General features: G+C 42.9%; 1 protein-coding gene across 4 annotated transcripts in view; it reads right to left on the bottom strand.

The window, feature by feature from the left end:
* LOC117881307 (core histone macro-H2A.1) overlaps positions 1 to 23,536 on the bottom strand; it is a 68,589-nt gene extending 45,053 nt beyond the window's left edge. For all 4 annotated transcript variants that reach the window (XM_034778404.1, XM_034778406.1, XM_034778405.1 and 1 more), the window contains exons 1-2: positions 23,400 to 23,536; positions 9,969 to 10,169 (exon numbers count right to left, since the gene is read on the bottom strand). In XM_034778404.1, coding sequence (XP_034634295.1) covers positions 9,969 to 10,140 — 172 coding nt within the window. In that variant the 5' untranslated portion in view covers positions 10,141 to 10,169; positions 23,400 to 23,536. The remainder of the gene's footprint in view (positions 1 to 9,968; positions 10,170 to 23,399) is intronic.
* Positions 23,537 to 26,014: the final 2,478 nt, after the last annotated feature.

The raw sequence follows: 26,014 nt of genomic DNA, 5'->3' as shown, positions 1-26,014 counted from the left end.
AAAAAATGTATTCAAACATGATTAACCTAACTGCTGCCAGACGTTACTTGATCGAGTACAGCAGTATGTTTTGGCCTAGCTGGTTCAGAGTACAGAAGACTACTAATGTCTTAAGACTTGGTCTTGGTTTAGCCTTTGACCTTTGCAGGCATATGTAATAAACCTGCATTTAGACACACACACACACACACACACGTAGATGCCAATCATCCATTGAAGCCCTAAGTTTGGGGAAACAGCGAATGCCAGTGGCATTAGTAATGAAAGAAAAGCAGGTGACCTCATACTGAATGTCTGGTTTTTGGCTCAATTTATGTCAAAGGGAGAGTTTCCGTATTCTGTGTTTGAGCAGAAAGAGAGGATGCATGGAATATGTGTGTGTACAGAGGGTGTGCGTAACTGTGCTGTGATAACGTGAAAACATGCTAGGCATAGCAAGGCATTGGTGCATAGTAAGATCATAAGTCAACCCTCAAGACTTCACTAACCTAACAGAGTTCTTACAGCTATAAAGTCAAGATTTATCTAGCCAAGTCTAATAATATTTTTACTGCTTTGCTCTGAGTTTCATACCATTCTCCACACCATAGTATCTGCTACACTTCAGTTAGCCATTGCCTCTAAGATTAAAAAGAAACTAGATCTAATGATTGAGAATATTTTGATTTTTAATAATAAAAAAGTGATTTTATCCCATCATCCTTTCCATGCCCCAAATCTTTTCTGTATCAAAAGATACTCTTCTTGGAGGCCATAATAAGCACAAATTTTTGCACTCGGTACATCTTTGTATGTTATTCTGAAAGTGAATGTTAATATGGTTATACAGTATTGTTTTGTCCTGCTCATCTCATACAATCAGTGCAGTGGTGACGATGTAGCATATTTAAGCCATCACTGCCACAATTGGTCTCTCTCTTCATTTGAGTTAAGTTGCAAACTTCCACATTTTACTACTTTGGGTGTTCTTCTGGTGGTACATCACCTTAATTTCTTTTCTTCTAAATGAAGTTGGTGCTCATGGTAAGCAAGTGCTGGACTGATAGGCCCAGAGACTGGAGTCTTCTGACTAAACTCAGGGGACTAGTCAGCTCTTAGTGTGGAGGGAGTAAAGCCCAGGGTCACTGTAGCTCAAAGGTCTTGGACAACATTGTTGGAGAAGGAAAATGATTAGAAGAAGTTTTTTCAAGACCAGAATCCTAGATCTGAAAACTTTGAGAAAGTTTGGCTAGAAATCCAGATACAAACTGTGCAACTGTCCTTTTTCTCTATGATGTGACCAAAAGTCCAAGTTTGAACATCTCAAACTTTGATGGAGGATTCAGAAATTGAACCAACATTCTGACCTGAACCTCAAAGTTAGGGCCTCTCATCATGATGATGATCTGGATCCCCAACCATTGAACAAGGCACTCTCAAATTTTGGGTAAATTCACAACCAGATTTCAACTTTGCAGATCAAATCCATCTGCCATTAAAAAGTTTTCATGATCACAGACCTTCAAGAAAGTGGAGGAGATGCAGCAATAGGTTTGGGAGCCTTCACAATGTGGGCCAGCGAAGAACTTCATCTGCACAAAAGTACAGGCAATTCTTCCACACACAAGAATTAAATATGCTTGCTTCTTTAACAGGTTTTGGACTTTACTGATTCAGAAATACTTTTATTTCACTTGACTTCTTCAAAATACTTTATCAACATTAACAAGACCTTTGTGAGTATTACCCCCTATTTTAAAAGGTGGGGAAGCTGGGGTTACTGTAACATCTTCATTCAATGTGTGCCATAAGAGAGATTAAAACTCGGATGTTCTAGTCTTGTGTTCAGATTACATTTCTCTCTGGCAGCCTAATGTGGGGTTCAAGATCACAAATTAAAATATGTTGCCCGGACAGAGTTTAAATATTGACTCATTCAGAGCAAATTCATTTGGGAAAATGACAGGCTGACTTAAAAGAAGTTGCATTTGCATAAACTGTCATTCTGATGGCAAATTTAACTTGTGAAGAGGAGCTGTCTAGCCATCAGCTGAAGTGTGTACACACCTTTGCATAATCCCATATGTGTATACTAAATGAGATTCAGAAAAAGAGTTTGTCCTCTCAGTCACAAGTCAAAGCCTGCATGTGGCTTAGTCCTGGGCACTGCCCTCCAAAGGCAGGAAGTGTAGAATAAAGGAAACGTTTACACAGTTCACAACAATGGATGGCCTCCTTCTTCCCACTCCTCGGTCCTGGGATGTCAGTCCCAAATGGGGAGGGGGTGAAAAGAGGCACCACAAACTGTACGAAGCGATGGTTTTTGATTTCTCTCAATAGTAAGAGATACCCTTTTTCCAAGATCAGGCAGGGTTTTAGAACAGAAAAAAAGAATGTATAGCAAAATATACCAGTTTTCATTTTGTGTTGAAGTTTTATGGGGTGGGGGGAGGGAAGAGAAGGCAAGTAATAAATGTGATACTACCACTAAAATAAATAAATATCAACTTCTGCTGCTGTCAATATCATGATTTATAGACTCAAGGAGGTAAATATTAACCAAGGCTAATATTTATGAAGGGAGGAAATAAATCACAATGATTGAAATCAGAAGGCAGCCAACCATATGTATTGTCCCATACACTGTTCCAAAAAGATAAATCAAAATCTGGTTTGTAATGGGTAAGTTAATACTTTGAACTATAGCTTTGTTTACTAGCATTTTCCATTGTGTACTATGACGGTTTAGTACATGAAACCATTTTGTTTTCATTATTTTACTTAACAGTCCAAACTACACACTGTTCTGGGAAACTGAAATTAACTATTCCTGTGTGTTAAGTTAAGCATGTGCACAAGTATTTACAGGATCGGCGCCAAAGTGAGCAAAGCTTATAGGAGAAAGGAAATGCTTCATTTATATAGGTCGGAAGCACTCTGATTCATGCATTTATAGGGCTGGAAGGGAAGACTGTTAAACATTTAATTGATAACATTACAAAGTTTTAAAGTTAAACAGGCACATTTTACAAGTATAAAGCTTTCTAAAGTAACTGTGACAGTCTCACCTCTGCTATGGAGGATGGCACAGAACCAACACAGAAAGTGGAATGTTACAAAGAAGCTTTGCCACTACAGTTCTTTAGCGAGCCCATGGCTGGCACTGGTACAACTCAGTGTAAGAGAGACACCATCAACTTAAAAAAAAACACATCTGTCTGTGAATGTTTACAAAGGACAGCTAAGGTTACTAGAGCTTAAGGGAGGAAGATGGCAATCTTCATCCAATCCTCTGTTAAGTGCTTCAGTATGACCAGTGTCACCAACGTGGTGTCTGAATGCCGATCAGTGGCCTCGTGGCCTAAAAAGCAACCATCTCAAACAAAATGGCCCTTTTTAGGGCAAACATCAAAAAAGGACATCAACCTTTAATGGTGCTTTTCTAGTTGCAATACAAAAAAGAACTCAAAGAAGCTAGAGGAACGCATTTTTCTTTTTCAGTTTGTTCGCACTGTGCATTAGACAGCACTTTGTGTATGATTAGCGACACTGTTTCCCCTGAATTCTCAGTTTTTCCCATTCTGAAGGAAGCACGCGGACCCTAGAAGTCTCTTAAGTTGATCATGCTTAAGTCTAGCCTTGGCGTGCATAGCTTATGCCAGAATCAATCAGATCACAGCAGAGCCAAAAATGGGATCATTTCTTAAAAGTTGCCTGTTTGAATGGAAGAAAATGTATCATGCTAGAGATGAAAATGTTTTAACTGTTTCAAAAGAACAGTCAATGGATAATTTACCCCTCGGGTGCTACAATTAACAATAACCTGTAGAAAACTTGGAACTCCAGTCTGCTTCTAACCTGCTGATTTTTTTATTTATTTATTGTGGAATGCTAGGCTACCCACTTTCTCTCCCCACCCCCAGAAAAACGTTCACTGGGGCATTTGCTTTGAAAAATAAAATATATTTAAGTTGTATTCCTATTTGATGAGCCTGTGTAGTGTTTGAGCAGCAAGCAGAACACAAGAGGTGAACAGCAGTTCAAGCTAATGAATTTGGACATCATACAAAGTGTTCATTTGGGGCGAGCAGTTAAATGTATTGGACTTGAACATGACTTATTTTTCAGCCAGTCAATGGCCTGGAATAGTTTTCCACATCTAAAATGAATCAAGAAGACACAGCAGGCAACTGACTTGGAGTACCTGAAACTCCACTGAGAAATTCTACTGATGTCATAACCATGAGAACAAAGCTCAAGTCACCAGAACCCCAGAGATGGAATTTTAGCTCTGGAATTCAGAAGGTACTTGTTTTATATTTTAACAAAATACATGGACAGATAATAAAATCTAGTCAAGAAAAAAAAATAATGGAAAAAACAGACATTTCAAGTTCTCTCCTACCTGACTTCGGTAAGTGCAGAACAAACATAAATCAAAAGGTCTGATTTTTTTTCTGTATTCCTGTTCTCCTGCTGTTTTATACACTTCTCCCTCTCTTCATATGGTGTGACATTTTGGCAACTGAAATTTGTTTTCTGTGTAGAGGAGCCAGTTAACAAAAAAAAAATCACCTAGGACTGTTTCTTGCTGCCTTTAAAGCATGCACGGGAGATTTCTGTTTTCCTTTTTGAGGGTCAAGGAATGTCTTTCTGTTTCTGTCAAAATACTCATAATATACAGACGTAACAACTCCTGCAAATTATGGGCCCGAAGGAAAAATACGTGGTTGGGTGTAGGCTAGGCCAGTTCAAGAACCACATCATTTCAATGGGGCTCCTGCCTGAGAGACCCAAGATTCAATATGTGACTTCTTGGACTGCCATAATCTCTTATGCCAAGACAACTGGAGGCATGGGTATTCCAGAACTAGTGTGCTAGTTTACAGAGGAAATTGGGGGCATGGTGGATTGTAGTTTCCTGCTAAAGAGGATAAGGGAGAGAAGCCAGCAACATGCCACCCCCAGTGCCACGATAAGGTGAGGAGACTCCTCAAGGATTTTAAGATTATTACCATCACATGAACCAGTCTGTAATCCACATAACTGGCTCTGGAGCATGAACAAGCATTTTGGATGTCCTGACCTAGCTCCCCGGCATAGTTGGCAGCACTGTGTGAACTAGCCTGGATCGCAGGAGGGGATGTCACAAACATGAATGACAAAATGATGATGTGAGATGCTGAAGTATCCATGTAGAACTGATGTACTCATTTCATCTCGTAGCTTTAGTGTATGGCTGGTGTGTTCACAGCCATGTGCCTCAGAACCTTTGGCAAAATAAATATATGCCTGCACCTCCTCCTTCTCCCACTCATGCTTTAGCCTCTGGTGCATTGTAGATGTTATGCATTATTTCCTTGAAAGAAATGCACAATAAAGATGTGCATTAAGGATGTTCGTAGAAACCTATGTAGGTTGGATGTGCTGACAAGCACAAGTATTTTGTGAATCAACTTTTAGAGTAGTGAAGGGATCATTCCTTTTTCCTGTCTTTTTTACTGCAGAAAAATAAAGGCTGCATGGAAGATGTACCCGATAGCCTTTGCAAAGGAGCTGCTAGAACACTCATGGTACATTTTCTATCCCTCAAGTTGAAAAATGGCATATCAAAGTTACATGTTTTTCAGCTCAAAGCAGGGGCCATATTCTTTCTTGTTAGTGGCAGTGTGGTAATGCTCAGAAAGTTTGTGTGTGTAAGTAATGAAAGGCAGAAAACGAAATATAGGTTGGGAAGCATCAAGATAGGGACAGAAAAAAAAGGATGCAAATACAGTGTGTCAGTACAGTATGTCTGGGGGTGAAGTGCTAATACAAACATGGTAAAACTAAATCCTTCAAGGTGCCAAAGGGATAAAGAATAACTAGAGTTGGACCTGAATCAGAACCCTAAACCTAAATAGCTGTGAACTTTAGGAAATTCAAAGCACAGACTGAACCTTGTAGCTGAGGCCTCCTCTCTGCAGTAGGCCAAACCAAAACCTCAGATCTGAGCATCCAAATTTTGGGCAAGTTCAGATCTAACTCCAAAATTAGACTTCACAGCTTGGGCCCATGTCTACTGTGCTCTTAACCAGTCTGAGTGCTAAAGGATTGAAATAAGAGCCGTAATCTGTATGTACAAAACCTAATCTCAAAATTCCATTAGCCTTTTCTCTTGACTGTCGCCGTGTCCTCTTTATACAATACCACTGGCTGAAAGCTAATGGGGCATTTCTAGACATTCCATTTAACTGAAAAGCTCTTTAGTGGCAATGAACTTTTTTGTTTTATATTTCTCTTCTACTTTTCAGCAGACAACACTAACTACCTTTAACCTAGAAGGGGTATACCAATCATAAAGTTTGTAAAGTTCTCAGAACATCCAACAGAGTACAAGAACAGCCATATCTGATACAAATAGAAATGGCGGAAACAGGACTGTTACAATTCAAAGGGGAGAAGAAATGTTAGCGATTAGGTAACAAAAACTACCTCATGGAGCAAGAAGAGATACAAAACTACAGCAAAAGAATTCTAACGCTCCCTGCACAATCCTTAGTGTAGAGAATATAGTTGCTTTGGAATAAACTGGTCTATCTCCTATATGTTTATATGGTTTTTTAAATGTAAAGGTAATTTACATGAGCATACAAGAAAACCCTAAATTCAACATACTTCAATTTCCCTCTCCTCCTAGGATCACCTCTTTGGGAGCTGGGCTTTTATCCCCTGCAATCAGGTTTCCCAGAATGCACAGATGTTAAAGAAACATTCTTCCTTTCCCATTCTCTTCTCCATTGCCTAAGCTATCCCTGCCCTAGAAAGCCTTTAAGTCAAGCATTTAAATGGTAACATGTGCCGCTCATTAGCACTACCTCAAGCACACCTGTATTGCTCTGCTTAAAAGGACAACATTCAAAGCTCTTTCTTCTTAAGGGACATTTCAGCTGGGGGTGCTCAGGTGAAGCCTCAATGGGGGGAGTGGGGGGATTTCATTTCAAAGGGAATCCACAGAGTTTAAGAGCTCTTTTAAAGAAGAAATCCAGCAAAAAAAGAAGACAATCAATCTGCAAGAAAATATAGAAAGGCAGGAAAGGTGTGGTGGCTGGCAGAAAAACAAGGTAATTGAAATAGTTTCTATGCACGTGAATCAGGCTGACTACCAATAACTCCTTAAATAACTAGTCCTTATATGTCTTCAATTCTCAGAGGTTAGCAGGCAATATGCCAAATGACTCACCAGTAAAAAAACAGGCAAACAACTATGGGCTGTGCAAACGGAAGTACTAATAAACAGAAGCCACAGAAAATTGTTCTAATACCACGTAAAAGGCTGGTAGAAAGAAGACACATTAGTACTATCATGCTCCATTCTTGCAAAGAAATGACTGAGATGCAAAAAGTACCCAGAATGCTCACAGGAGTCAGGAACTTACAGCTGGGGGGGGCTAGTACAATTATATCTATACTCTCTGAAGGAGGATTCCAATAAGAGATATAAAATTCTAGTAGGAATGAAAAGAAAATTGACAGAACTACTTAAGGTAGTCCAAAATATTATAAAAAGCTTAAAATATAAACCCAGATAACATTTTAGTGGGTTTATTTTTAGCATATAAAAGCAAGCTGATAGTATGAACACTTTACATACAGTGTTACACACCCATTTAGTTTTGACACCTGATAGCCCTATTGTTCCAACCAGAATGTAACCAGTAGCAAAGTTTGCGTCAAGTGTGGCAAATCAAGAAAAAAAATGCTATAAAACTATTCTATAAACACACATTCAATGGGAGGTAACTGAAGGATTCTGGCAGCATATGTTGTCTTTTGAATATGAATTAACACACATTGCCCATGTGATATCTATTCAGTTTTTTAAATATACATTAAATTTATCCTTAAAAGTGCAGCAACAATTACAACTCTAACAAACCTGTACTATTAGCTATTTAATGAAATGAACCACTGGCTGACAAAATCACCCATCAATCTGCTAAGCGTCTTTTTTGAAAATTATGTTCTAAAGAGAGACTGAATTCTCCAAGAGGCAGGCCTAAAAGTCAGGTCTACCATTGATATTTTGGTCAACAGACATGCCTCAGAACGGTTGTCTGCTACTAAAGGAGGAACAATGTAGAGTGAACGTTTTGAATTTGATGTGTTGTAAGTTCCTTTTGAGGTTTAAAAAAAGAAAAACCACACTGAAGTAGAATGCTTTTAGACTTCACTCACTGTCTCCTACCTCCAGCATCTGCTGTGGCAGTGTCTGTAGCTGCTCTGAGATCACCACAAGCAGGAGTAGTCTTGGTGGTGAGAGCGACATCAATTTAACTTAAAAAACAAAATACAAAAAAAACAAAAAACAGGCTTAAGTCACATGCTTTACTGCATGCTGCAAGGTTCATGAAAAGGCAGTTAAATTAATTCCTCCGCCTCTTGCCCAATTGATCAAGTGAATTATAGAGATGGCATACCTTCCTCTAAAGCATCAGCTGTTGACCACTCGCAGAGGACCAAATAAAGCAATTACTATGTGGAAGTGTTGACAGAGAGAGATGAGACTCAAAGCAGGATTTTCATTTGCCCTTACTGCTAGTAATTCAGAGCTCTTGCACCAAGTTGGCTCTGCTGAATCTTGATTCTTGTTGAAGCTTCTAACCCATGTGCACAGGATCCATAAACCAATCTGAGCACGTGGTTTATTCCTGATTATTTAAATTCAGTGTAAAACGTCAAATTTATTAGCCCTAAAAACCTGAAACCATTACATTTAAGATTCATTTCAAGTTAATGCCAGAGGGAGAATGATTTTAGAAGCAAATGTGAAACTTCTAAGACTTGTAGGACAGGGAGGATTGTCTTGTAGGTAAGGAACTGCACTTGGATTTAGGAGATCCAGAGTCTATTTCCAGTTCTGCCTCATCCTATGAAACCATAGAAAAGTTATGTAATCTCTGTGCAACTCAAAGTCCTAATCTGTAAAATGGGGAAAATAACACTTCCCTACCCCACCAAGGCATTGTGAGGATAATTTAATTGCTTCTAAGGTCCTTGTGTACTCCAATGATGGGAGCAATAGAAAGACTATAAATGAAAATAAGCTGTGCAGATTTGGTGCAGCTGGACAGAGTGCACAAGCACAAGTTTGCTGATGAAGTCTAACAGTAAAGCACATGTCTCAACTTCATAATCAGCAAAAATGAGCAGTTCACCTCCAAAAAGGATTGAATTTGGAAGTTAAGATACATCTCATGTTTGTACAATGCGGGGGGAGGGATAGCTCAGTGGTTTGAGCACTGGCCTGCTAGACCCAGGATTGTGAGTTCACTCCTTGAGGGGGCCATTTAGGGAACTGGGGTAAAAATCTGTCTGGAGATTGGTCCTGCTTTGAGCAGGGGGTTGGACTGGATGACCTCCTGAGGTCCTTCCAACCCTGATATTCTATGATAAACATGGAAGAAGACAAGTTCTCTGCCCAAAAGAGCTTACATTCTAACAGACAAATACAACATGAACAAAAAGATTAGGTGCAAGAGTGGGAGCAAACAGGAGTACAGCATTGAGGGTTCAATTAACACTCACTGAGGTCCATGAGAATCCCTTAGAAAGGCTATACGCAAGATGAGGATTTTATAACAGTCACTAAAAACAGGATTGGGGACTTCAACAGCAGAGTCCAGGGAAGAGGTAGGGACGGTTTTATGGCCTGCAGCATGCAGGGGGTCAGACCAGATGATCATAATGGTCCCTTCTGACCTTAAAGTCTATGAGTCTATGAGACTAAACCAAAACGCTGGATTGGAATGTCATCAAAATAAGGAAACTTTGATCTAGGTCTGGACCTGGTAGTTCGGGCCAATAGGTACTACCAAACTAGATCTTATTTTAGCCATTCATAAATCAGGAAAGCCATTTTTTTCCTGATTGCTTGTATAGTGTAGGAATTCTATTTATGCATTATTCATTCTCAACGCTGCTATTTTGAATTGTTCTATTAAACTTACCAGTAAGGTATTCGAGTACAGCAGCCATGTACACAGGGGCACCAACACCAATTCTGTACTTCGGGTGACCTTTCTTAATGTAACGTAGCATTCTTCCTACAGGGAATATGACGCCAGCCTTCGCTGAGCGGGAAGTCTTGGTTGACTTCTTCTTTCCACCCCTGCTGGACATTTTGTCTATATTGGGTCTAGAACAGTACACTGTAAACAAAGGAAAAGATAAGGTTACCAGTAAGGAATACAACACTTGTGCTTTCAGATAACTATTGTACTCTTTCCATGGATGCCAGAATAACTCATTTTTTCCATCAGTGACAAAATCAACAGATTTTTTGACTGCTAAAATGTCATATGCTGAACTGTTACTTTGAAGTTGGCATTTGAAAGTTGTATCAAAAGTGCCTACAACATATCCACATAAGGTTTTACAAGTTGTTCTGTAGTGGATACTCCTTAAAAATGGTGACGTTTACTTGCCATAACTTTGTTTATAATACAAAATGTGTGATCCAGAGATTGGCTGGTGAGAAATCAGACCTATCAATATTTACATTCATCTAGAGCATCCTCTCATCCTTGAAGATCCTAAAGGATTTTACCATAGATAAATATCACTGAATGCTGCCATCTCTGAGGTGGATCATGGCAGTCATAGTAAAACAAGGCTTGAGAGTGAAGGGAGGAAAAATTTTGATCAAAGACACTGAGCAAACCTCTACTCTGATGGAAAAAGCCATCGGCTAGATTTTCAAACTACAGTATATAATTGTGCTGCTAATGTGCAGGTGCAATTACCAGGATTGTGTGTGCACAAAACTGGGTAACTGCCTGCACTAATGCCTATCCAGATTAAATTATTGTAAAGACCAGATATACAAGCAACAGATGTCTAGGTATAAAGGGTCCTACTCAGCACAGATCAGCAGTTCTCAAACTGTGGGTCACGACCCCGTCTTAATGGGGTCGCCAGGGCTGGCGTTAGACTTGCTGGGGCCCGGGTCTGAAGCCAAAGTCCAAGCCTCACCACCCAAAGGGCTTCATCCTTGGGTGGCAGGAGTCAGGCTTTGGCTTCAGCCCTGGGCGGCAGGGCTCGGGTTACAACTCCCCAGCCCAGGGCTGAAACCCTCAAGCTTTGGCCCCTCCCCAGGACGGCAGGGCTTGGGCTTTGACCCCACCGTATGGGGCGGTGAGGCTCAGGCGTCAGTCCCTCTTCCCGGGGTCACGTTGTAATTTTTGTTGTCAGAAGGGAATCGCAGTGCAATGATATTTGAGAAACCTTGGACTAGATAATCTCAAAGTCCCTTCCAGCCCTTCACTTGTCTGATTCTATGTCCCTGCAGAAGAGCAGCACTCAGTTTTAAGTTCCCCAGAAGACCCATGCATAGTGAACCATAACGCCTGTAGCTTAGCTGTTTTGGAAGGACAGACGGATGACATGAACTCCTAGGAATCTAGCTATCTCCAAACTGATGCTCAGACCACTAAGACATCAACTCCAGGAATTTGATGAACTTCAATCGGATTACTTTCTTCCCCTAATATGACTAGTCTATACACACATGACAGATGTCGGATAACTGTATTTTAGCTTACTGCGGTACAGAAACCTGCTGCTGATACTTCTGCCAAATTCCTTTTTACCTTTTGATATTTGCCAGAGTATAAAACTTTTAAACAGAAACAGGCAAAGCCTCATAGAGCCTGAGAGCTCCGAGGCTCCCAAACTATTTTTTGGGGGCTGGGCTAGTGGTTTGTAAAACCGGTTCATGATTCTCTTCTCCTCCCTCCCCCCCGCTATATACTATATACATATAGTAATGAGATTTTTTTTTCTCAGAAAGGAGATTCAGTTTTAAAAAAATATTTTATTAGACAGAGGGAAACCAATGGTGTATTAGCAATAGAGCCCCTAGTCCTTCCATCTGCTGCCCCAAATCCAGTCTGGCACAAATGAGCACCCTTTAGACAGGTTTTTCAGTGCAATTTTTTTCTCTCCTTTTTTCACAGTTTGAGTTTATTTTTCACTCTGCCAATTCTCTGCTCCATTTTTCATTCTGTTCATCTGCTGGATTATTTATTTCTGTGCAATCTCTTTACAGTGGAACACAAACCTAACAACATGTGTGTCAAACTTGTGAACACACAATGACTGAGTTCAAAATTAAGCAAAATAGGTTCACTCAACCATATTTTTAAATTCTCTAACTTTGGCTATATGACTTCTGATGTGTGCTGACATACCTTGCAGACTTTCACATCTCAACTAGTCACTGAGCTCCAGATTGCATCAGTCTCAAATCAGGATTACTTCTTATGACTAAGACCTTATTTTAAACACCTAATGAGCATTCCCTTTCCCTCCCCCTTTCACAGAGGGCTCTATTACTCAACAATTCATGAAAGACTGTGAAATCAATGAGTGTTTTATTGCTTGCTGAAGGCAAACAAAATCTAGCTCTAGACTATTCACTTGGACACAGGTTATATTAGTGTTATGAAACTGACTGTTCAAAAACAAAGTCAGACAACCTTGAAGGGGAAAAAATATCAAACCACTTCTGCTAGCTCCCACCTAACGGAGCCAGTTGCCATAACAGGTCCTCAGTGGATGAGACAGCAAAAGCTGGCCTTGTTGCTTTGGGGAAACTGCCCAAATTAGTTTATATCCCCTTTTAAAACATCAACTTCAAAATCGGATTTAAAACAGTACCATCTACTAAGTGCTGTCTTGTTGCATGCGCTTAGCAAAATGGTGTGGTTTCTTTGTCGGCTCCAACTTGGAATTGTAAAAACATTTTTCTACCTACTATAGCCCTATTAGCAAATATTTTTTACAGTCAATAGTCTCAATTTGGGTTTCCATCAATTCTACAGATGCTAACTCCATCAAACTTTTAACAAAATATTATCCATGTTTTTACTAAACCAAAGCATTGGAAACGCAGGGGACGAAGTTGAAAAAAAAGCTGTGTGGGTGTGGGTTTTGGTTTCTCTCATTTTCTAATTGAAAAGCAGAAGTAGAGAAATATAATTTTTCTTCCCCATAGGGGCCCTTTTGTGTGTGGAAGTAGGTGGTCTCCATTGCCAGCTGGCTAATTATGGTGTGTAAAAAAGATGGCCTTTATTGAAAGCAAGGAATAAACATAACAGACATACTCATAAACAAACTAGGGAAATGCAACCTAGATGGAGCTACTATAAGGTGGGTGCATAACTGGTTGGAAAACCATTCCCAGAGAGTAGTTATCAGTGGTTCACAATCATGCTGGAAGGGCATAATGAGTGGGGTCCCGGGGGGATCAGTTCTGGGTCCAGTTCTGTTCAGTATCTTCATCAATGATTTGGATAATGGAAAACAGAGTACACTTATAAAGTCTGCGGATGATACCAAGCTGGGAGGGGTTGCAAGTGCTTTGAAGGACAGGATTATAATTCAAAATGATCTGGACAAACTGGAGAAATGGTCTGGAGTAAATAGGATGAAATTCAATAAGGACAAATGCAAAGTACTCCACTTAGGAAGGAACAATCAGTTGCACACATACAAAATGTGAAATGACCTGCCTAGGAAGGAGTACTGCGGAAAGGGATCTGGGGGTCATAGTGGACCACAAGCTAAATATGAGTCAACAGTGTAATGCTGTTGCAAAAAAGCGAACATCATTCTGGGATATATTAGCAGGAGTGTTGTAAGCAAGACACAAGAAGTAGTTCCTTCCTCTCTACGCCACGCTGATTAGGCCTTAACTGGAGTATTGTGTCCAGTTCTGGGTGCCACATTTCAGGAAGGATGTGGACAAATTGGAGAAAGTCCAGAGAAGAGCAACAAAAATTATTAAAAGTCTAGAAAACATGACCTATGAGGGAAGAGTGAAAAAATTGAGTTTGTTTTGTCCGGAAAAGAGAAGACAGAGGGGACATAAGTTTTCAAGTATGTAAAAGGTTGTTACAAGGAAGAGGGAGAAAAATTGTTCTTCTTAACCTCTGAGGATAGGACAAGAAGCAATGGGCTTAAATTGGAGCAAGGGAGGTTTAGGCTGGACATTAGCAAAAACTTCCTAACTGTCAGAGTGGTTAAGCACTGGAATAAATTGCCTAGGGAGGTGGTGGAATCTCCATCATTGGAGATTTTTAAGAGCAGGTTAGACAAACACTTGTCAGGGATGGTCTAGATAATACTTAGTCCTGCCATGAGTGCAGGGGACTGGACTAGATGACCTCTCAAGGTCCTTTCCAGTCCTATGATTCTATGAATAAGAAATCCCAGAAGTATATGGCATGTTCTGAAGTACTTCTAATTCAATTAAAGCAACATTTATGCATGTGCTATTCTATGCTGGAATCTTCAGTAAATAGTTTTCAAACAAAGCTATTGGTGGAAAACAAAATACCAGCTATTTTATAAATACAGGTAAACGTTGCTGATTCACACAATTTAAAATATGCAAACATCTGACAGTCTCTCAGCAAGGATTTCTTAGCTGAGGCTGTAGTGAGGTGTCATACTACCAGGACTTCATTTTTCCAACTCTACAACAGAACATAACATTTAATAATGAAGCATGGTCATAAATGAAAACTGAACATTAACTGTCATGATAAGTGAAAAAATGCATCTTGTGATGCCTTATCCTTGCTTCTAAATGGTGATTATTTAGAGGCAAATCTAGGCTCCTCCACAACTATATAGAGGACCCCTGTGAAGCAGAACTTCCCAGTTCTGTAAAAATGCTGGGGCTGAATAAATTCTCCTTTCCACTCACCCTCCAATTGGCGGGGGTATATGAATGTTCCATGGAGTCTACTTCACCCATTGGGCTGAGGTTTATTTTGCCAATCTACTCCATAGCTGTTTACGAGGAGCGGCTCCAAGGGCTTTCTCTCTTTAGTGCCCAGTCTGGCTTAGCAGGTTAAGGTTTCCCTCCTGTTCATCAATTTGAAAAACTCCAACCTGCAATGGACCTTTTAGTCATTAGTGAAATTTAGAGTGGCACTACTTATGGTTTGAAGTATGCTATACCTCTCTAAAGGCTGGTATATGGGAGATTTTTATACTTGGCCAAACAATTAATTTCAAACACTATTTTCTGACCTCTAGAAACTTTTGAAAAATATACAATCCAAATGGTTGTGTCTGTATATTTGTTCCTATAGCTCTGACACCCAGAGAATGGGCAGAAGAATTTGGGTAGGACTTCTGTGCATGTCTCACCCCTACCACATGGAACAGGATAGGTCAGTGAGTAGCAATGAGGTATTGGACAGGGGAGCACATCTTCCCAGCAGCCCCCTGGAGTTTCTTAGGAAAACCCAACACCACTTCAGGCTATATTTTGTGTCCTGTCTGAGCTGAGAAACTCCCCCATGTAGGAGATGTTGGGACAGTTGTGCCCATGGAAACCCTGGTAGCTTGGCTCCCATTCTCTGGCAATGTGGTTTCACTGAAATAGATGCCAGAGTTCCCAGAAAGCCTCTCTGCAGGTGGCTCCGATCTCTGGATTTATGCAATCTGGCAACTTACTCCATGGGGCAGTCTCTCCTTCGGAATGGTTGGAGGGGAATCTGAAAGAGTCTCAATTTTCCTTCCCTTAGTGCCCCCTGTGGATTTTACTGGGAGTGGGGCAATGGGGGTTGATCTAGCCCTGAGTGGCTAACACTTGGAGCCCAATTCATAAGAGTAAAGTGTGTAGCAAAACAGAATTTTTCTGACATTTTGACTGAATTGGCGTTACATACAGCCTATCTGATTTTTAAAAATACAAACTGAAGACCTACACGGACTGTCGTGGTAGAGTGCCGCAATGTACAGTACAATGGGACCACATGGCATTACACTTTTATTTCTACCACCAAGAAAATGACTCAGCTCATGAGAGATGGAGATGTGATCCATTTTAACTTTGATGTAAACCTGTGCAAGACGAGTATCTGAGCCATGCCAAGAGTGCTAGACCATTGTGATATCAGAGATAACTCAACCAACCACCACCATTACTCTACAGCTAGTCTGCATACAACAGTTTCATTGGCTGTATGAGGGAGAATGCACAGATGGTGGATTACTTGACCTAACTGCCACATCCATGTGACAGCATGGGATCTTAGCTACTAGTGGTATATATACAATGGGTAGTACCATGTTACGCTTGCTTTAACACTACTTTCTGCATGACCACAAGTAGCTCCTGCTAACATTAATGGTAACCATGAACCTACACTGAGAATCAAAAAATAAGCGTACAGTGAGGTGATCAGACAACCACAGATTACCTAATCAGAAAAATATAGTGCAAGCCAGAGAAGAAGAGTTTATTTGTTCTATGTATACATGGAATGACTCAATTTGTAAATGCAAAAAAGTTTTAGGGAATTCCTAGTTAAAGCTCTAATACCCTCCTTTATTCTGGCATCTGCTTAACATAAAAGGAATAAAAATAAGCAGGTTTTAAAAGATCCCTTCCATTCTAACTATGGATTTGTGCTAATCAGGTTGTATAACTTGTATATAATTGGAAGAGGCTGGAGGGCAGGGGACAGAGGACGGATTTAACTTGCAATGGCCAAAATAAACATACTTATTGAAAATACAGATGTAAAGAGAATGACCATAGGTCTGATGCTGAAGAAAATTCTATTTTACTTTACATGGTGCTCACAAACAGTTTGACTGTAAAACTACAAACTCTGAAATGCTGCCAACTTTCATGAAACCTACAGCAGTTTGCTGAGTCACTGCTAGTCAGTGGTCACACAAGGTAAAGCTAACCAAAAGGAACTTCACAGTGCACGCAACAGTTGTTACAAGATTTGAAAAACAATTCAGAGAATACATGTAATAGGCCCATTCCTCTTCTCTCTCCACTGCCTTTCTATTGCAATATTTGCCAAACTTCCCCAAATGTGTGGGGAATACAACTCTCTATTCTGACTGTGACACACTGACATAGAGCAAAAGTATGAGATTTACATTACAGATACTTCTGGATCAAGGATAAAAACAGACTAGATGAGTTAGATCCCTAATAACGTACCAGACAGTGGTTCAGCCATGAATTTTCTTAAAGCTTAATGTTTACACCAATAACTATCAAAGGCAATAGTGAGACTCCCATTGACTTCAGTGGATCAAGCTCTTAAAGGAGGATTCCATCACCCCATCAAGATAACTAATAAGAAAGAAAAGAACAACACAAGCGATGGCCTTTACTCTTCTCTGACCTACACCAGTGTGAATCAGCTTTAAGTTCACCGAGGTCAATAGGCTCAATGCTCAGTTGTACCTATGCAAGTCAGGAGAATTCAGCTCTACTTCTTTAATTTCTGCTTGAAATTGTCTAGGATATTCTTGGTTGAATTCAACACTGCATGTGAAGAATGTATACATTGCAGTCAAAGGCACACTTTTAATACACACTCCAGATGCACACTGATGTCTTCCTGGTTTGAAAGCCTAAGCTTCATACAAATCATATTATACATTGCACATCTTGGTAAAACGGTACATAATAACAGGTGGCTGTCATACCCTGCATTTGACATTAGTTTAGCCAATACTAACTTAATGTCTGGTAAGAGGGTCAAGCTGATAACTTGCTATTAATAGCCATCAGGGCCGGCACACAACATTTTGGCACCTGAGGCAGGGAGCTCAAATGACGCCCGCATGCCCCTTCGCTTGGTCCAAAACTTTGAAAGGTCTCAATTCTGCCTTCTTCCTGTTCTACTCCTCTCATGGTACTGCTCTGCTACCTACCCCAATAAAGGAGAACTAACAACTTAAAATGCCTTGTTCAAAAATTTTAAGTAATACTTAACTTTCAAACACTTGAACAGCAAATGTAACTTTTCTTGTCTGCATAGTAAACACTGGCATTTTTATCTGTTTGAATAATCAAAGTGGTGCTTTCCATGTCTTTTTGGTTGCAAAGATTTGAACTGCTTCCTGATGAAGGTCCACAGTCTGGGCCAGCTCATGCTCTATTGAGATGGTTCCAAGGCCGACCAGCCTCTCCTGTGTCATTGTGGAACACAGATGTGTTTTTATTAATTTCAGCTTGGAGAAGATACGTTCTCCACTGGCAACTGTTACAGGAAGTGTTAGAAGTATGCACAGAGTAACAAAAGCATTTAGAAAGAGGGTGGTCAACTTATTTGTGCACATATATTCCAGAACAGCCTTTGGAGTTGATCCTGCTGAAATGTATCTTGAAAGGGCTTTCCGTTCATTACCTAAATCACTCGCATCAATATCGTGCATGTTATCATGTGTCAACTGTCTCTAGCGCTCTGCATTTCTGGTGTAGGTCTTCTTCAGGGATAGTGAGGAGTTTTGGAATATCATACAACATCCTAAATATACTGCTGTGTTCCTTGAGCTGCATGAAACGTTCTTGAGCTGACTGTATTGCACAATCTAGCACCTGGTTAAAGAAGTATAGCATCAAACTCAGCCATCAGCTCCACAATTTTAAGGACGTTTCCATGGTTTGGCACATGCAGCTGATCTGAAGTGCCATGCAGTGCTAGGTTTTGGGTAGCAAGCATTCTCACCATGGCAATGAGCCTTTTCAGAACATTTTGCCAGTAAAGAGACTGTGATGCAATCTTATCTTGATGCTGATCATCTATGGTGGCCTTTAACCTTAGTCTCATCTATGGAATGCTCTCTGGTGATTTGCTGCCTTCTCATGGCATGCCAGATTTCTAGCCAGATTTTTCCAGTCCTTTGTTCCTGTAGAACCTAATGTGGCTGGAACATTAGACTGGAAGAGTTTGAAACAAAAACAGTATGCAGCATTCTGGATTTTTGAGTACATAAGCCATGGCCTCTCCACTTTGTCACCATTGGGGATTTCACGCCAGTAATGTGTTGGATGGAAACTTCATGTTCCCCAAAGACAATGAAAATAGAAGTTTTTCACTTGCTGTGGCCCATGCAGTACAAGGAAGTCCCTCAGGCTACTGCTCAAGTGGGTCCACAGTTCTGGATCATCTAGACTTAAGGAACTAAACTCAGCAGCAGTTGTTTCTTGCGCCTCCACCACACTCTTCTCTGATCTACACCTTTCTTCGGGAATGTGCATGGTTACTTCCATTTGAGATGGAGATATGGACGCTGCAGTAGCTGCCAGGTCACCTTCACTCTGACTAACTGGAAGATTAGGCATTTCCTCACCACTCACATCCTCATCTTTTCTCCTGCCTGCCTGTTATGTCTCTTGTGCCCTCCTTCCTCCAGCACAGCACTCCACCATCTCTGTGCATCTAGAGCAGAGAGAATACATATGCACCAGCAGCAGACACAATTTTCTACACTCTGGGTCCTAGTGGCACCCCCTCCTCCCCCCACAGTCTGGCACCTGAGGCAGCTGCCTCAGTTCGCCTCATGATAAGGCCAGTCCTGATAGTCACCAAGTGCTGACTCTTAAGTGGCTATTTTAGTCGAGCAAGTAGCATTCATACTAATCAGGTCAGAGACAGTAACTAGTATGATTAGATGCTTACATCCACATGTTAATTGCATTCACCAAACAAAGATGACAGATTTCATTAGCTCTTATATAAGCATATCAAGGGGAATGTTGTCACAGGATAATGTTCTCCTGCAACTGGATACATATCAAGATGAAGCAGGGCATTTGCCTTTCCCACCTTCCTTCTCTCACCAGCAAGGCAAAAGAGAGATGTTTGTTTTTTGCTCCAGCGGAGATTAATTCTGTTGCAATACTATTCATTTTCTTTCCATCATCCCAAATGAGTAACAATGTAAACGCTGTCATTCCATCTGATGTACCATATATTGCTCACTGTACTACTCTTGAAAAGCTGCATTCTGAATCTTTGACAGCAGATTTGCTCTGTGCTTCAGCTAATCAGAAGCTAGTTAGGAATACTTTATAAAACACAGTGTCTAAAAGCATGAATAAAATGGTCTCGAATATGTGAGCCTAGTACAATAGGATTCTTGGTCCCGAACTAAGACTTCTAGGAGCTACAGTAATACAAATAATAAATAGGGTTATATCAGCAAGTAAGCAAGCAATGGTTTGATATAACAATGGGATTTCACATGAAACTAAGTGCTCTAGAGAGGCAGTAACTTTTTTATTTTTGGCCTGTGAAGAGGCAGCAATCAGTATGGAAGAATCCAGTTATAAGAATGGGCACAAACCCCATACACTACTACTACTACTACATTAATTTCTAATCTAAAAACATTACACCAAAATATACAGTTAAAAATTGATTCATCTATAAAGGAACTCTATCAAGACAAATTCTCCTCAACTACAGTGCTCCATGGCTGTCCATTTTATTGAGGTTCCATAACAAATGAAAGTGTCTAAGTATTTCTAACAAAGGTAACTTACTTTTTTTTTTTTACGCTAATGGTCATTTTATTTCCACTAAGTTTGTGTGCAAGAATAAAAATAGTTACACAATTTTAGCATATTGACAAAAGGGCTTTTTACAAAGCTGCAAGATATTTAGGCAACTGCTCCCTTTTTAATAAATAAATAAGGCTGTGTGAATGGTATTAACAGCATGCTATCATTCCTAGCTGGGCATTTCTTGCTGCAAATAATTAGACTAATGTAAATATACTGTTGTCTCTGTTGACCACTCTTGGAAATGCTGACACCGGGGAAAAAAGAAGCCTCTTGGAAGAGAAATGCTGTATGTACATGAGCAGGCATAAAATTAAGACAGAGAGGACTTTAAATCATTGAACCATTTAAGAACTGGGGATATATGTCCAGAAAGACAATGTGTTTCAGGTAAAGAATGTTTCAGAAACTCCTTCACCACAACCACTGTGTTGGAAGCAGGCAAAAATGCAATAAACAGTTGATGTGGATGTGTCTCAGCCAAAATCCTGAGGTAGAATAAGTTTTAAAAATAGACACGAATACTGCCTGGCCCTGTGCACAAATGGAGGAGAGGGTACAAGGACCTGCCTCTGAGTAGATGCCAGGCACAATGTGATCCTCACTCTTAACTCCTTTGACTGTTAAGAACTACCTATATAAGGCAAATGCTGGCATTAGTCTCTCCAGTGTGGGCTGGGAAGGGAGAAGGAGATGGAACCATGTACCATCCCTCCCTCCTATTCTACCCCAGCAACATCCAGTAGGGATGGTCGGGTAAAGAGGAGTAGCAGCTATGCTCCCATTCCCCAGCTTAGATCTCTGGAAAGCATTGTGCCTGCTTTCAAGCATAATGCTGCCCAGATTTCTGACTGGGCCAGTGCCTCTCTTCTCAACAGAGCTCTTAAAATTCTGAGGCATTCTCCTTTCCTCCCAGAGCAGGGGGACTGACTGGGGCCTTTAAATGGTAGGGTGAACTATACATCACCTTTTCCTTATTGTGTGAGAGGGAAATTTCGATCCAAATTACTGTTCTGGAGTGTTAATATTCCAACTGTCCAGCAGCGAAAGGTCTTTTTAAGGAGCTGTTATTCAGTGGAATTTGCCCTGCAGCACCAAGAGAATTTTATTTTCACTTTATATAAATGTTTGAATGTTTGATTTGTAAACATTGATGTTTGTAGCGGTTATAATTTTGCTAACACTAAGCTAAAATCAGGAACACCTGAAAGTACCTTCCAGTGTTAATGTCAGTTGGTCAAATTCTCCTCTGTTACACCACTGTAAAGCTGGAGCAGAATTTGGTTTGGTGTGTATAGTTTGCATTCAACTCAACGGACAAAAGCACATTTTATTTAAAATAAAGTTTTCACTTAGGAGTTCAAATGGCCTAAAAGGTTTCACTTTTTTTACACCATTTTTGCCATGTTATATCATAACAACAAAGTGCCCTGGAATTAAAATTTGGCCCTAAAATATTTAAAGGTAATTCCTTCAACTGCTTAAAAAATCAAAATAAAAACACCAACAGTCTAGGGAAATTGTTCTGTAATTGACTACATAATGCTGCTGTCTAATGTCTACTCAGTATAAATTCTCCCAGTAACCAACAAGCATTTAAAGTAACATAAATGGGCTTTGTCAGAGAAATTGTAATTGCTGTGTTTATGCCTAAATCTCTTATTTCCATTCTGTGCATAAGAACCCAGTTGTTGAGTCTCTAATTACCGACTAACTTGCTATTTGGCTCATTTATTTCTATCAAACCTTTAGGAATGGGGGAGGTGCCTCAGCTGTAAAGTTCCTTACACACCTGTTGCTACATGACAGCCATACTATAATCTTAGGAAAAATTGCTGCACTCATTCTAATGGTCAAAATATGAAATCATAAGGTGCTACCATTCAAACATAACTCAAAAAAAACCCCAATATAAATGGAGTCACTTCAGATTTACACCAGTTTAACTGAACAAAATCTGGCCCCAAATGTCTGCTACAACTATAAACAGGGGCATTCTAAAAGTTACTTTTAAAGACTGCATTGCAAACAAAAAGACAACTGTGAGATTAAATACACAGAATTTGTGTGCATTTGTTCCTCCTATTTTCTTCTTCACATGCATGCATACCCTTCAGTTTTCCAGTTAAATCCATGTACATTGTCTTATGCCTTATTCCCAAGACTGAGAAACCTGTATTCACCTGCCGCATGCAATACAGAACATGCAGTTAGGGTACAGCCCATGTGAGAAACACCCACACCCAGGCACACACTGCATGGATCGTGAGGTGTTTGCTGGGAAGATTTGCACAGGCTTTAAAAGAAGTGACAGTCCTAAAAAAATGGTGTAGTATCCATTTCTTGTACAATATTTACTTCTTCCACTTCGAGGTTCCTCTAGGTTTTTAAAATGTCAGCTTGTTCTTTTTAGGCTACGTCCTTCCCATTGTGCAATCATAAACAACTTTGTGCCATTGTCTCCTCGGGCTGAAGTGAAATGTACCAAAAAATGTCTTCCCACTGTTCTTCAGCCATTCTTTTTGGCAGTCGGCTACACATTAATCTTCTCCTGTCCCATGATCCGGTGGGAAGGAGAAGAAGGAGGAAATTGGGGGAAGAGCTTGTTTCAACATCGACACATGCATTGAAATCACTGTGCAACATACTATAATTCCGGGTGTGATCTGGACTCCTTCCAACCTTTCCCATCCCCCTGCTTGGGAGCCAATACAAATACAATCCCACGGCCACCACCCTGGGGAGAACGGGGTTGATTTCCTGGTTTTAGGCAGGGCAGCCCAGGAAGAAGGGGCTGTTGGCTGTAGCCAGGAACCCCTCCACTGACCCCCAGGACGGGGTCCAAGAGGCTCTTGGCTCTTCCCCTGAGCGCCAGCTGGCAACGGGCTCAGTGACGCCCCCGCTCTGAGCCGCCAGGAGCGGGACCCGAGAGCGCGGGGCAGATCCCCGCAGCCCAGGTGCGGGGCGAGCCGGGAACGTTACAGCGCAACCGCCCCCCGCCCGGGTAACGCGCCCGCGGGCAGCGAACCGGCCCGGCACTTACCGGGCAGCTCCCCGCCGCCGCAGCGATATGTCTCCGGTCCGTGTGTCCGCCCCGCTCGCTGGGCTCAGCCCGACGCCGTGTGAACTGGAACAAGTCAACCCCAGCGCGGCCGGGTGGCTTCCCACAATGCACCGCGAGCGCCTCGTCACATCCCCTCCCCGCCTGGGCCAGGCCGGGCCGGCTGGTCTGGGGCTGCCGCCGCCCCCTGCCCGGTGCCCACAGTGTGCGGAGCCGCCCGCCGCCGCCCCTCCCTGTTCGCTGCCGGGCCGCGGCCTCCCCCTTCGCGGCTTCTCCTGCTGCTCCCGGGCCCGTGCACAGAGCCCCCCTACTTCTCCCCCCACCCTGTGCACAGAGCCCCCCNNNCCCTCAGTGCACACAGCCCCCCTGCTTCTCCCCCTCACCCTGTGCACAGAGTCCCCAGTGCACAGAGCCCCTGCTTCTCCCCCGACCCCTTCCCCCTGTGCACAGAGACCCCTGCCTCCCCCAGAGACCCCCTGCTTCTCCCATCCTGTGCACAGAGCCCCCCACTTTCCTCCCCACCCTGTGCAGAGCCCCCCGTCCCTTCCCAGTGCACAGAGCCCCCCGCTTCTCCCCCACCCTGTGCACAGAGCCCCCGTTCCCCCAGTGCACAGAGCCCCATGCCCCCACCCTCAGTGCACACAACCTCCCTGCTTCCCCCCCTCATCCTGTGCACAGAGCCCCCTGCCCCTTCCCCCGTGCACAGAGCCCCCCGCCTGCTCCCCCCGACCTTGTGCACAGAGCCCCACTGCTTCTCCCCCAGTGCACAGAGCCCCGAGCCCCTCCCCCAGTGCACAGAGCCCCCTGCTTCTCCCCCTACCCTGTGCAGAGAGCCCCCCGCCCCTTCCCCCGGTGCACAGAGACCCCCGCTTCTTCCCTCCCATCCTGTGCACAGAGCCTCACGCTTCTCCCCCCCACCCTGTGCACAGAGACCCCCGCCTCTCCCAGAGACCCCCTGCTTCTCCCTTCCCATCCTGTGCACAGAGCCTCCTGCTTCTCCCCCCACCCTGTGCACAGAGCCCCCGCTTCTCCCCTTCCACCCTGTGCATAGAGCCCCCCTGTTTTGCCCCCCAGTGCACAGAGCCCTCTGCTCCAATTCTCCCCCCCCACCCTGTGCACAGAGCCCCCAGCCCCCTGATTCTCTTCCCCACCCTGTGCACAGAACACCCAGCCCCCCTGCCATTCCCCCTGTGCACAGTGCCCCGGACCCTCCTTTTTCACCCACCCTGTGCACAGAGCCCCCTGCCCCTGCATTGCCCCACACCTTATGCACAGCCATCACATTCATGGAATAGCCCTGTTCCCTCTCCCCCTGCAGCTCCCCTACCCACAGTGCAAAACCCTAGAGGCCCCAACCCCCCTCTTTTCTCTCCCTCCCTCCCCCACAGCTCCCCTACCCACAGAATGTGCAGCAGCACACCGCAGAGCCCAACACCCTCTCTAGCTGCTTCTCTTCCTGCCTGCCACCCGCACTGCGGGCAAAACACAGAGCCCCAGTGCCAACTCCTGCTGCTTCTCACGCAGGGGGGCGAGCACAGCAGCACTTGCTGCTCCCTACAATACAGATCGGTCCTATATACCCCTTCCCCTGGGGCAGGGCCTAACTCAGCACCTCGTGCCTCCCTTTGCAGGGATTCTCCTCCTGCTGTGATCGACTCAGCATGCATTGCCCAGCACCCCCTGCCTCTTCTCCTCCATCATCTGAAAAAGTATGTAGTGCACAATCTAGTCCTCATGACAACACCTCATTACCTCTCCCACTTCGAGCCAGGCAGTCAGCACAGCAGAGGAATTCCCCCACTAATATGGTGTGGAGCACACAGCATGGTACCACTCCCCACAAGACTACCTCTTTCCCTCTTCCCTGCCACTACCCACGCCTTGTGCTGCAGCACAGTGTGCTTGGTTTCTTTAAATCATGTCTGGCTTCCTTACTAAAGAGGCTGGGGAGATTGGAAGCAGAAGGCTACAGTGAAGCTGAGGGGAAACGTTTCTGTATTTGAATAAAGTTCCTTGTTCAGTGTTAGAAGAAAGTGGCTCTAATTCTCTCCCACACAGTCACAGGATGCACACACCCTCACCCGAGGCGGCGATGGCCACCCACACTGCCCCGCACCCCCTGCCTCTTCACACAGCTCCCAAGAGGAATTCTGCATTAGAGATGCAAACACGTCTGCGTGTACCTTGTCGCCATGCAAGAGGAGCGTGCCTGCTGCTGCTCCGCTTCCTGGGGTGCCGCCTGCTCCCTACTGCATCATCAACTGGTCAGCACAGAGAGGCAGGTAGGGCTGTGGGTCTGTCTCATTCTCTGCTTGATGTCCTGAAGCCCAGGAAGTGCTGCACTCGGGGAGGGGCGGGTGTGTGTGTGTGTGCGATTACAAGGGCTGCAGTTGTGCCCTACTGCTCAGGCAAAGCTCCCTCCTGTCTGTGCCTGTGACATGCACCCCTCCCAATGCCACCTGCCCCTCTCCTGCCCAGCCCCCGCTGCTGCTACCTACCCCCCTTCCAGCTTGTGACAGGTCTTTATGCAGTGGGAGGGGGTCATATACAAGGAACCCACTTTCCCCTTCCTTGCACAGGCCTCCCAAAAGGACCTG

The sequence above is a fragment of the Trachemys scripta genome, chromosome 8 (assembly GCF_013100865.1).
Source record: "Trachemys scripta elegans isolate TJP31775 chromosome 8, CAS_Tse_1.0, whole genome shotgun sequence".
Classification (NCBI taxonomy): Eukaryota; Metazoa; Chordata; order Testudines; family Emydidae; genus Trachemys; species Trachemys scripta.
The sequence above is the reverse complement of the archived record's forward strand: the minus strand, read 5'-3'. Positions and strand labels throughout refer to the sequence as shown.